Source organism: Chenopodium album, chromosome 3, assembly GCF_948465745.1.
Source record: "Chenopodium album chromosome 3, dcCheAlbu1.1, whole genome shotgun sequence".
NCBI lineage: Eukaryota > Viridiplantae > Streptophyta > Magnoliopsida > Caryophyllales > Amaranthaceae > Chenopodium > Chenopodium album.
In genome coordinates, this window is record NC_137836.1 from 83636846 (window position 1) to 83648856 (window position 12011).

The following is a 12011-nucleotide window of genomic DNA, read 5'->3' on the forward strand; positions in this document are numbered from 1 at the left end:
TAGGGGATACATCTCGGGGTCATATAATGCCGTTTGAAACCATATATTATCATTATTTGTTGTCATAAGTGTTCGTGGTAGGCTTGAATTAATGAAATCGGTGCAAGTTGTAAATCGATAAATTGGTCGTATAAAAGCAAATTGGATGGTTCCGCCCATCCAATTGAACTCCCGGTGGATACCAGGGACCATGGTAAAAATTTTCGCAATTTTTATTTCCGTGCGAAAAAAACTCAAAAAATTCCAAAATTAAATCCATGCATTTTGCGAAATTTTAGAGGTTACGGGACCTGGTGTCGAAAAGTCTTAAAATTTTAGGGGATACATCTCGCGGTCATATATTGCCATTTGGAACCATTTATAATCATTATATGTTGTCGTAAAAGATCGTGGTAGGCTTGAGTTAATGAAATCAGTGCAAGTTGTAAACCTGGAAATTGGTCGTTTAAAGACAAATTGGATTGTTCAACCCACCCAATTGGTCTCCCGAGGATATTATAGACCATGGTTAACATTTCGACAATTTTTATTTCCGGGCAAAAATTAGTCTAAAAATTCCAAAATTGAATGTTAATATCCATGGTGTTGATTTAAGGTGATTTGAAATCGAGTCATGAACAATTTGCATTTAAGGTGATTTAAAATCGGGTCAGGAACAATTTGGGTTGAATTTAGGTCGGGTCAATAACAAGTCGTGTTGATTTCGAGTCGAGTTAGTAACAGATCGGGTTGAATTTTTTGGTCGGGTTAGTAATAGGTCTGGTAAAATTCGGGTCGGGCTAATAACAAGTCGTGTTGAATTTGGCTCAGGTTAATAACAAGTCGGGTTGATTTCAGGTCGGGTTTGTAATAGGTTGGGTTAAGTTCGGGTCGGGTTAGGAACAAGTCGGGTTGAATTCAGGTCAGGTTAGTAATAAGTCGGGTCAAATTCGGGTTTTGACGGGTTAAAACGGGTTTGGGTCAATTTCGGTTCAAATCGGGTTCGGTTCAGGTCAATAATTTATGGGTTACATTTGGGTCGAGTCATCTCTAAGTCAGTTCATGTTTGGGTTCAGGTCTCACATACTCGGGTCAACTCGGGTCTAGGATTGGTTTCAGGTCGGGTCAGATCGGGTTTGGGTCACCATTTTTTCGGGTTTAGATGGTTCGGTTAATAATCAGGTTTGAGTCGGTATTTCGAGTCGGGTCAACTTTTAACAGCTCTAATCCCAAGTTCATATATGGTTGGTTGGAACCAATTATAACCACCCCCTGAGCATACAAAGACTTGTGGTGGCCTTGATTAATAAAAGGTGTATACATAAACGTCTCAATCAACATTTTAAAGACAGTGGATAATTCTAACTATTAATGACCTCCCTAAATATAATTATGGACAACCGGACAACGAAATCAAAAAGTTTGAAGTTGAAAAAAAATAATTCAGGGCAACGATTTCAAAAGGTTTGAAGTTAATTAAAATAATTATGGACAACAATATCGTATGGCTTGAAGTTTTTTTAATTCAGCCTCCTTTTTTGAATCAGATCTTTGCTTTTTCCCTCACTAGTAGTAGAGAGAGTATGACTATGATCAATGAACCGGAAAATTTAAAGTAAAGTCAAACTTAAGCATCTTGAAATTCACTACTGTGCGTCTGTGATTATTGCTTGATAACAAAAACAAACCCCTGGAACTGGAATTCAGTAAAAGAAAACTCCAATTCAAGGAATGATACTTAGAGCCTTACACAAAACATATGATCAAATGTGGCCTTCCACCAATATCTAGTATCGAAATCATTAGGAGTATTGCCATCACTAGGCAAATTAAACAAGTATGATTCAGTTCAAAAGAAACAAAATTTTTAGGCAACGGTATCATTGATTCCATAGCATAGCAACAGCATCAATTTGTTTTCCGCGGCTTTGTCTAAGCAAGTAGTGATTACTTAAATAGAGTGAACACCATTTACATGGGAGGCTGGTTTGTTCCCAGCAACTGGCCCACTAGATTAGTCACCTGATAACATACAAAATGGTTTTAATTAATAGACAAATAATTGCAGCACTCCAATAGGGCCCTCATGGCATGCAACCTGCAAAACGAGTGCCTCTAACCATCCTGGCATCCCCACCCCCCTGAACCCCCAAACAAAAATACAGAAAATTCTGTGAATTATGTGATGAAAAGCCAGAAGTACTGCTACCAATCATGTCAGATGGATAAGCTACTTTGTTTTAAGTATGCCCTTTCAGTGGCAAACATAAGTGGTAAGTATCTGTCTAAAGGGCAAGGCTAAAATATTACGGACTTAAAGACTAGAAGCGTTATTCATTTATTCATATTCATAGTCATCATCGGCGCTAATTTTTAGTCTTTTAAGAGCAGAAAATAACTATACTGAGCTCCAACCCACCAAGTGAAGTTACTAATGTAACTTTTTTAGCATCCTGAAGTACGGAAAGCTCCAACAAAGGTCATTTTGGAAAAATAGAGTTAAAAAGCACACAGAAGTGACAGAACCAAAAAAGACTACACAGCTCAAAGGGATGACAAAAATGTATATCTTCCTTATTTAGAGGATACAGAGGATTATATCAAACTAATATATGAAATCTAAGATCTCTTAGAATACAATTGAGGAACTATGAATAGTACTTTGATGATGATGAACTATAAATTGGCAAGAGATCAAGAAAATAAATTGCACATTATTTTGAAACACAGAGATATTACCTGCCAATATTTTGAGACACAGCGATCAATGCAACTGTTTTCAGCCATGTTCAGTTCAGACTCCTTGTAGCTGAAAGCGGAAAGGAGAGCATCAACATAAGCTCTCTGGTTTTATACATACAAGAGCTAACGTAAGTAAATGGAATGGGTGCTTCAGTAATAAGTACCTTTTATCAGTGCATTTGCGAAAGCATGTCTGTGTAAGCCTGAAGCAGATAATAAGAACATAACAAGTCAGACAAATTACAAAGTCTTAACGTCATGTAGAATATCCAGAGTTCAAATTTGCAAAGACCTAAAACCAAAGAACATGAAAGACTACCTGCTGGGCTCCCTAAACCCTTAATGGAAATAATGCACAAAACTATGACAGCATACACACAAACAAACTCTAAAATCACATTATCTAACAAGTAACAACAATGTCCAGCATTGCAAAGTTAAAATTACCAACTTGTTAAATAGCTCGACCCTGTACTCCATTTCCTTCTCAGCCATAAACATGACCTGCACAATAACAATTTAATAAGGAAACAAAATCCATGGCGATATAAGATTGAATACGACACAAAAGTTGAGCATAGGAAATCAGTATGAATACGCATCGCCAATTCTGAGCAAGATAGACTAAACATTGTCACGCAATTGCAAACATACAATATCAACCTCGGTGATTAATTAAAACTAAAAAGGATAGCCACAATCCAATAACAAAAAAATATATTTCCATACTACTATTAAACCTTGGCAGTTGGCACTAATGCAACTAACAACACTTTTTAAGCACTAGCAATAACGGACTTTCTACACTAAGCAAGATATCTATGATTATGTATCTTATCCACCCAATAATTCCCACAAAAGAATTTTAAATCCAATATTGTTCATTGATCCAATCTCAGACTAAAATCGCGACATCAATATAATGCATGAAATTATAATTAAATAAACATGCATCTTAATATTAATACACCATTTCTAAATTACAAATCACAATTAAGATAATCATCTGAAAATCAATATAAATTTATGCAGGAAATCAAGGTACCTGTTCTTTTGCTAGCTGAGGGGGTATGTTGTTATTGGCCATTTTTAACCTGAAAAAAGTTAATCAAATTACAAAGGATTAGTAAATTATAGCAAAATCAGACCATAAATTTCTGCAAAATGAAATAAAAAACCCCCAAAATTTCACAAATCAAATCGAAACCCCAATCTTTCCATGAAATTTGACCCAATTAAACTAAATTTTTCTAAAATTTAAACAGATAATAATGCAATTAAATAAAAAGAAAAGTAATTCATTACCCTGAATTAAAATGTGAGCCTCAAAAAGATTTCGAGAAGAATTTGTGAGTGTAAGAGAGAGAAAGCAAGAAAATGAGGGAAGAAGTGATTCTGATTTAGGGGTTTAGGGTTTTTAATCATTTAGTAGTATTTTCCTTTTATTTTTATTGGGTTGTTATTGAAATTACAAAAAAGCCCTCCACACAACACTCTATTCCCACTTACAATGTTATTTTATGAGCCCTAATTGAAATTGTATCACACAAATTCTTCAGCCTCGCTCAAGGAAAATCAGCTAATTCAGCAAAAAAAAATATTAAAGGTAAGCTAATTCAAATTGTAAGGGTTCTTCAAATTCTTTGCTCTTATTTATGATTAAAGTTTTTGCCTTTGTTTTTGGGTAATTAATGAATTGGTTAATTAACAGAGAAATTATGTAGTGAATTTTGCAGAAAAAAAATGGAGCATGGTTCATATCAAAATCCAAGTGCATCAACATTCTCAATAACTGAGGAAGATCACACCCTTGCTAATTCCCTCAGACTAGTCCTTAACAAAGAGTTAGTCTTTTTTCTTCTTCTTCTTATTATTATTATTGATTACTTTGTGAATTATTTCTTTGTATTTGCACTAGAAACCTTTGCTGTTTGTTGTTGTTCTTGTTTTTACGAGTAATTTATAAGACTCCGATTAATCTGAATTCGAGTTGGGTTAGGCCGTTATTGGAGGGAAATTTCTCCCAGCTATAAGTAATTGACTGAATAACTGTACTTTCAATGTTGCAACATTTGTTTTCTGGGATTGGTGTATGCTGTTGTTTTAGCTTCTCATTTTTGGAAACTATGTTGGGTACTATTTTGGTTTGTGAACAGTATCAAGCTTATTGAGGAGGAGTTGAGGAGTTGTTCACTTTTATTACTTTAGTGTGTGTCTAGCTTATGGATTCGGCTGGACTGTGACATGGGCAGTGGTGGAGATTTAGTTACTCGCGATGTTAAGTGTTAACCATTGCAGTTTGTTTCTTTCCATTGGATACTTAGAACTGTTATAGTGATTTCGTGTTAGGAGCCTAAAGTTTGCAATGCTAAATGCCCTGCAATTTTAATGTTTTTTAGTCTGCTATTATCAGCATGTTATTATTCATTATGTTGTGCTGTAATTTTGCAGTCCACGAGTATCGTTTTGTGGGTACAGCATTCCTCATCCATCTGAAGCCCGGGTAAATGTTAGAGTGCAAACAACAGGTACTTGCTGAACGATTTTTGTTAGTTTGCTTGTTAAAAACTATTTACAATTCTAATCCTAACACTGCTTTTTCTTTTGTACCTGAATATCAAAGAACAAAAAATGAGTGTGTTAGTTGAAGTGATCATTATGCTGTGGTTATTTAGCGTTGCTCTTTGATGTTTGTTATTGACTTGTAGAAATAACATGCAAAATGTGAATTCCTATTTTTAACCTTAGTTTTGTTTCCATTGGGTGTTACAAAGGGCTAATTCACTTTTAGCTTGAAAAATCGGCAGTGCATCCACCCTGGTTACTTCAATACTTTTTTTTAGTGTAGACTTTTTACACAATTGCCTTCTCCATTAAGACCTGAAATGCTTTTCTTGATTATTTTAAATTTTCTGAAGATCTAGATTGTTTGATGTGTTGACTTTTGCTATTAGTTTTAATGATGTAGACTGTATACAATTGCCTTCTCCATTAAGACCTGAAATGCTTTTCTTGATTATTTTAAATGTTCTGAAGATCTAGATTGTTTGATGTATTGACTTTTGCTATTAGTTTTAATGATGTAGGCTGTATACATTGTTTGTTTGCTCTGACAGCAAATGATGAATTGTTATTTGGTTGAAAACAGTCAAAGTTCCTCAATCCTGGGATTTTTATTTAATATGCGAAGACTTGCTGCCTTTCTATATATAAGAGTACACCTAATCCTTAGTGTAGTGTGTGCATTCAAGGGGGTAGTGTAGTTGATTAGTTATTTTGTCAGGAACCTAAAGCTCAGTTTGGATGGAATCGTGATTCATATTCTCCAATAATTTAACCTGAATGTTATTATTCATGGTAGATTGGTAATATGAGGAATATTATTTTCGTAAGATCGGTTCATAGGAAGGGGTGGGATTTTGGAAAATTTCATGACACTATCATTGGGGACAGTTGAAGTTTGAAACCCAGGGTGCCATGCCAATGACTGATAAAGTGATACTTATTAGTGACGTAGCGGAACATCCTAAGATGTGGGTAGTTCATACATTTAAATAGCAGTTGGTTGGAGATGGCTAATTGGTTATTACACTGCCCAATCTTAACCTATTAAGCCATGTGTATTTATTCAGTTGTCCATTAAAGCCTTCACTCACAACCTTAAAGTTTCGATGATCCCCATTCCATCAGCTAACCTAACTAGCAAAAGCCTATCAGATGGTTTTAGAGATCCATATGCTTTCACTTCAATATATAACGTGTAGCTCATGGTCATCACATGTAGCTCATCATAATAAAAACCCTCATAAGGCCCTTGCAAGCTGTTAGCAAGTTAAAGCTTTGTTCAGGACTTGTCATAATCTTAGTTCTGTCCCTCCACCTTTAGTCGAATTTTGTAGCTTAAAGTCAATACATTCAACTCTCCCATACCAAGCAAAACCCTTATTTTTGGCTATCCTTGGTATTGACTATGGAATACAAGAGACTATGGATTGTAGTCAAAGTTTGTAACTTTTCTATTACTGCAAGATTCCTTTGCTTTATTGGTTATAATTTACATTTTACTTATAAGACAACGTACAAATCTGTTATTAGCCTCTCGATTTTCATGAATGATGTTGAAGATAGATTGCTTTTATCTTATGCGCCATCTTTGGAGGCAAATTAGTTAAGTACCTTTCGCGTGTGCTGTTTGCTGCTACTGTCTGCCTTCATGACCTATCTTGTAACTAATCACCTCTCTATTTACTTTTCAGGTGATCCAGCTGGTGAGGTGTTGAAAGACGGCTGTCAGAATTTGATTAACATGTGTGAGCATGTGAGAAAGACCTTTGATGATGCTGTTGACAAGTTCAAGAACAGCAAAGCTTCTGATTCAATGGAGGATAGTCCATGAGATACTTGCAAATAATCATGTTTCTTTTTCCTTCCTTGTACCGCAATTTTTGACTCAAAAAGTAGCTAAACAAGTAGTAGTATGTTAAAATGAGCTCTTTCATTGTTCTCTCCGAGTGAATGGGCATTGAGATTCTTGTATGCTTTTTTATACATGAAAAATGTAATGTAATTTTCCAAAGAATTTGATAATTCTCCTAATAGTTATTCTTGAATGATAGCGCACTGTCTTGCTAAGAACAGGACCAAGGTTTCTATAAATTTGCATTACAAACAGAAGCACTTTTAGGGGAACAATATACAAGGAGGTCCAGCTTCCGTAGGCTGCAGTTATTCTGTTGATGTAGAGTTATGACGCTATCTAGCTGCAGTGCACACAAGCCAACTGTATCCTCCCTTTATTAATTTGGCCACAATTGGTTGAAGCTCGTCACAAGGGCCAGTAATAACTTCATTCCATATCCATATAGTTAAATTTAGTAAATTTCAAAAATGGCTTCAATTTGAAAAGTTGTGTCAATGGTAGTGTCTCACAGAGGCTCATTGCTAGTTATACATTGAGCTTCTCCTTTTCTAGTGAAGATAAATATGCTGACACAAAGAAGAGCCAACCAGATAAAAGGAAATGAATAATTATTTTAGGTATTTCTAACTGGAAAAGAAAATATTGGCATCTATGCCACAAAACAGAACTTGGCAAAATGCTTGACATCATCTTGCGTCAAGACCTCTATGTGATTCCTACATAAATTCTGTCTATGATAGTGATGAAGCAAGCATCATATAAAATTCTTCAGTCACAGCTCACGAACAAATGACAGCCATACAAGGGCCTACTGAAGTGAGACAAACAACCACAAATGATAGGCAATTATGTAAGTGATGCATGTAGCCTCAGTTAAGCTGCCTCAGCTTCAGGCTTTGGCTCGGCCTCTACTTTAAGAGGATTGGAAATATATTTCCAACAGCGCTTGTGAACTCCACTAATTTTCTTTGGAGCAGGAGCTGGAATGCCTGCAAAAAACAACCACAATAACCACAAATCAAACCAACTCACAAAGTCCTTAATCAATTTACAAGGAGAAACCTGGTATGCACACAGCCCAAACAGTCACACACGATTCATTCAAGGAACACCCCAATCACATAAGGTTCTTTACTACTCTAAAAATTTGAAGTGTCACTGCAGTGTTGGAACATTGATCATGAAACTTAAGCGGGGAAAAAAAAAGGGGGGGGGGGGGGGGAGGGGGAGATTTTAGATGCTAAGAATGCCATCACATATCTTCTAAGCTACTATTTCTAAACTTCAATCAAAAACTACTACATGCTTTTGGTGTTATGCTAATGGAAAGCTTTTTGTCAGATAACAGAAAATCTGTAAGCTTAGTATTGAGAGTCAATATCAACACCTGCATTATCAAGAAATCAAGTTTAAGATCTTTTGTTCATGATATTATGTTATGCTAATGGGGAAACTTTTCATATGATAACAGAAACCCCAAACTTAAGCTCAAAGCCTATAGATCAAAACCATCCAGCTAAATGGTAACTAAAATAAATCTCAGGGAACAAAAGGAAAAAAATGAGGAAACTCAGACTTTACAATACAATATTGCTTGTTTCAGTTTTTACCACAAACTCTTGCTTGTTACAGGTAAAACAGGGTCATAAACACCATGGTTCCATTTATAAACGAAATGATAAGCATCTATTCCTCCATGCAAGAGTGTAAGACACTTACACACTTGTGCAATTATTATGTATTTCCCTTGTGGAAATGACAAATATAATTCCCACTTCCCATGAAAGCCCAAATGCCTTACCGAAAATAAGAAGCGACAATTTTCACCTCGTACCACTAGCATAAAACGCAACCTTCATAAGAGTTTAAGAAATCACAGAAGTGCTCCACTCTATATCAAGATCTATTGGCAATGACATACAAGTGTTGCATGATCCTTGACTAAAAGAGTACAACTATAAAAGTACATGGAGATAGACGATTCCACAGAAATAAGCTAATAAGCTAAGCTTGACTGACGGATACACTAAGGAATTTAGATACAGTTCCCAGCTCAATATCAAAATTCTTATTCAATAATTCGTTAAAAACATAATATTTTAGTTTTGATTGAAACTTATCGGTTCCATTTATGAAGAAATTATAAGCATTTAGCCCTACACACCCTTACTTTGATAGGATTCAAAAGCTTTTGATGAGAGCAAGATGTACTTAAAATCAGGCTTCCACCAAGCACCAAGTCAACTATGCCTCACCACTAGAAAGCAACTTCTAATTGAATTCTTAAGATACAATTGAAGGCTTGAATTTAAGGGGATGAAGCTCAAAAGATTAACTGAAAAGATCATTAAGCTTCACTGTGTAACCCTGTTTGATATTGCACCGCCCACTAAGAGGGTGTCATAACCTCCTATATACTGGTGTACATTCCAGCAAGAATATCTCAATAATGGAAGGCTTCTCTAAGCATTGCCACCAGTTCAGAATCAATTGAAACCAAGCCAGACTAAGAAAGCCCATAAAACTTCATAGTTCAGAAATCCATATGCTAACGTGAAATGATAGATTCTTGTAATCCCCAATAGCTTATCGATTACTAATCAAGAACAACCAAATGGATATGAAGGGCAAGGTTTAGAAATGTAAATAAACGCACAACTATCCCTGATTGTTAATAATAGTTTCCCGATCCAATCTCTGATACAGTTTATAAAAATCAGAGAACACAAAACAAAAGCATAGTAACTTAGGTATAGAACATAAACCCTAGTTAAAACCTAGTCAAATCCTCCAACCTCAGGTTTAATATCAAATTCGTGATACATTATACAATCTCAGAATTTTAAATGCAACAATAGGTCACTCAAAGTTCTCCACTTGACTATAGCAGGTAACACCAATTGCAACTAAAACCTAAAATTTGAAGCACTCAAATACAATGAATGTAATCAACTTATAATCAATCAATTTGGGCAAATATTTGAGACTAACCATCTTTATAAGCAAGCCCCCAAGCCTTCCCGTGCCTACCATCCTGCAAAATCAAAACCCAGAAACCCCGATAATCGAATCAACAAAACATCAATACAAAAGCAACAAAAAATGAGAATTGATCGCAAGGTGTTCGACGAATTGCCGCAATGAAAACAACACTTGAAAAAGAAATTGAACCTTGTAAAGATTAATCTTGGTGATTTCATACGAAACATTGGTCCAATGGGTTTTGGCCATGTGATAGCCAAGACCCCAGTTGGGCAAGAACTGCGCAACTTCGAAGAGATTCTTATTCTTCCTTCTTTTGGTGTTCTTCGATGCTTCACTTGTAGTGGTAGTAGCAGTTGCAGTTGCAGAAGATGATTCGGTGCTGAAATTGAAGGTTTGAAGAAGATTTGAAGGAAGCCGCCATTGAAGGGCTGTTGCTACCTTCTCCCTCGCTACTCTGCTTGCTAGTGCCATTTTCTCTCTCTTCGCGCACTCACTCACTTACTTTTGCTGCTCTGCCTTTGTAAAAAGGTTTATTGTTGATTTGTTGGTTCTTTCACTCTAAAAATATTAAATTTAATCTCGAATCACTCTTGCTATACAAATTCTTCAGAAAGATATTCAATGGTCATACCATCAATTAGTTATGTTTAAGTAACAAAAATTAAGCACAAATTTTCATGTGGTTGGCATACAATATAGCCGGTATTACTCACTCGATGAGGGGTAGAGTTATCAAAAGTTGATCTGATGCGAAATATCGACTCAAACCCGATTATTAACCGAACCATCTGAACTCGAAAAAATGGTGACCCAAACCCGACCTGACTCGACCTGACCAACCCTACACCCGAGTTGACCCGAGTATGTGAGACCCGAACCCGAACATCAACTGCCCTGGAGATGCCCCGACCCGACCCGAATGTAATCCGTAAATTATTGACCTAAATCCACCCGACTTGAACCAAAATTGACCCAAACCCGTTTTAACCCGTCAAAACCCGAATATAACCCAACTTGTTACTAACTCGACCTGAATTCAACCTGACCCGTTCCTAACCTGACCCGAATTTAACCCAACCTGTTACAAACCCGACCCGAAATTAACCCGACTTATTATTAACCTGACCCAAATTCAACCCGACTTGTTATTGACCTGACCCGAATTTTACCAGACCTATTACTAACCCGACAAAAAAATTCAACCCGATCTGTTACTAACCCGACTCGAAATCAACACGACTTGTTATTAACCTGACCTAAATTCAACCCAAATTGTTTCTGACCCGATTTCAAATCACCTAAAATGCAATTTAGACCACCTTATTATTATTGATCAAAGCATTTTGTCTAGGGAGACCAAGTCGGTCCAGGCCAACAAAAGAAAGGAGCATCATCCTCAAATTTAAGAGTTAAATATAGTATATATTTGTTGTATGGTCAAAGGAGACAATTATCTTCCTAAATTATAGACTATATTTCCCTAGTATATTGCCATATATATTATAGTCAAAGGAAAAAATTAGCTTGATAAAAATGATAATTATCTATTTATAGTTAGTTGAATTCGAATATAACCTGACTTGGAAATGACCCAACCTGATTGTAACCTGCAAATTATTGACTTGAACATAACCCGACTTGAATCCGAAAATGACGTGACTTGTAAATGACCCAACCTGATTATAACCCGCAAATTATTTATTTGAATCGAACCCGACTTGAACCCGTGAATATAATGACTAGACTTGAAAATGACCTGACTTGATTATAACCCGCAAATTATTGACTTGAACCGAACCCGACTCAAACCCGTGAATGACCCAACCTAATTCTAACCCGCAAATTATTGACTTGAACCAAATCCAACTCGAACCGAGAATTACCC

General features: G+C 36.0%; 3 protein-coding genes across 4 annotated transcripts; 1 reads left to right on the forward strand and 2 right to left on the reverse strand.

Moving 5' to 3' along the window:
* Positions 1-1613: 1613 nt before the first annotated feature.
* Positions 1614-4158, reverse strand: LOC145624604 (mitochondrial import inner membrane translocase subunit TIM10-like). The gene is made up of 6 exons (XM_081677662.1): positions 4027-4158; positions 3767-3815; positions 3173-3225; positions 2886-2924; positions 2719-2788; positions 1614-2001 (listed from the first exon to the last, which is right to left on the reverse strand). The coding sequence occupies exons 2-6, from the start codon at positions 3806-3808 to the stop codon at positions 1951-1953; spliced, it is 255 nt and encodes an 84-aa protein (XP_081533788.1). The 5' UTR covers positions 3809-3815; positions 4027-4158; the 3' UTR covers positions 1614-1950.
* A 51-nt stretch (positions 4159-4209) lies between these two features.
* LOC145624603 (uncharacterized) lies at positions 4210-7317 on the forward strand. 2 transcript variants are annotated; one of them, XM_081677661.1, is made up of 4 exons: positions 4210-4327; positions 4458-4565; positions 5173-5249; positions 6978-7317. In XM_081677661.1, the coding sequence occupies exons 2-4, from the start codon at positions 4465-4467 to the stop codon at positions 7115-7117; spliced, it is 318 nt and encodes a 105-aa protein (XP_081533787.1). In that variant the 5' UTR covers positions 4210-4327; positions 4458-4464; the 3' UTR covers positions 7118-7317. The 2 variants fall into 2 exon arrangements, with proteins under 2 accessions (XP_081533787.1, XP_081533786.1); XM_081677660.1 differs by having other exon boundaries at positions 4260-4327; positions 4446-4565.
* A 404-nt stretch (positions 7318-7721) lies between these two features.
* On the reverse strand, positions 7722-10704 carry LOC145624602 (uncharacterized). Its single transcript, XM_081677659.1, has 3 exons — positions 10313-10704; positions 10133-10175; positions 7722-8130 (listed from the first exon to the last, which is right to left on the reverse strand). Exons 1-3 carry the CDS (start codon positions 10595-10597, stop codon positions 8015-8017), a joined length of 444 nt encoding a protein of 147 aa, XP_081533785.1. The 5' UTR covers positions 10598-10704; the 3' UTR covers positions 7722-8014.
* Positions 10705-12011: the final 1307 nt, after the last annotated feature.

Coding starts and splice junctions, on each gene's coding strand:
- LOC145624602 (XM_081677659.1), bottom strand. CDS start 10,597: ATGGCACTAGCAAGCAGAGTAGCGAGGGAGAAGGTAGCAACAGCCCTT. Junction 10,176..10,312: donor CCAAGATTAATCTTTACAAG/GTTCAATTTCTT, acceptor TTGATTTTGCAG/GATGGTAGGCACGGGAAGGC. Junction 8,131..10,132: donor GGGGCTTGCTTATAAAGATG/GTTAGTCTCAAA, acceptor TGTTTTTTGCAG/GCATTCCAGCTCCTGCTCCA.
- LOC145624603 (XM_081677661.1), top strand. CDS start 4,465: ATGGAGCATGGTTCATATCAAAATCCAAGTGCATCAACATTCTCAATA. Junction 4,566..5,172: donor AGACTAGTCCTTAACAAAGA/GTTAGTCTTTTT, acceptor GTAATTTTGCAG/TCCACGAGTATCGTTTTGTG. Junction 5,250..6,977: donor TGTTAGAGTGCAAACAACAG/GTACTTGCTGAA, acceptor TTTACTTTTCAG/GTGATCCAGCTGGTGAGGTG.
- LOC145624604 (XM_081677662.1), bottom strand. CDS start 3,808: ATGGCCAATAACAACATACCCCCTCAGCTAGCAAAAGAACAG. Junction 3,226..3,766: donor CTCAGCTAGCAAAAGAACAG/GTACCTTGATTT, acceptor GTTATTGTGCAG/GTCATGTTTATGGCTGAGAA. Junction 2,925..3,172: donor AGGGTCGAGCTATTTAACAA/GTTGGTAATTTT, acceptor TATCTGCTTCAG/GCTTACACAGACATGCTTTC.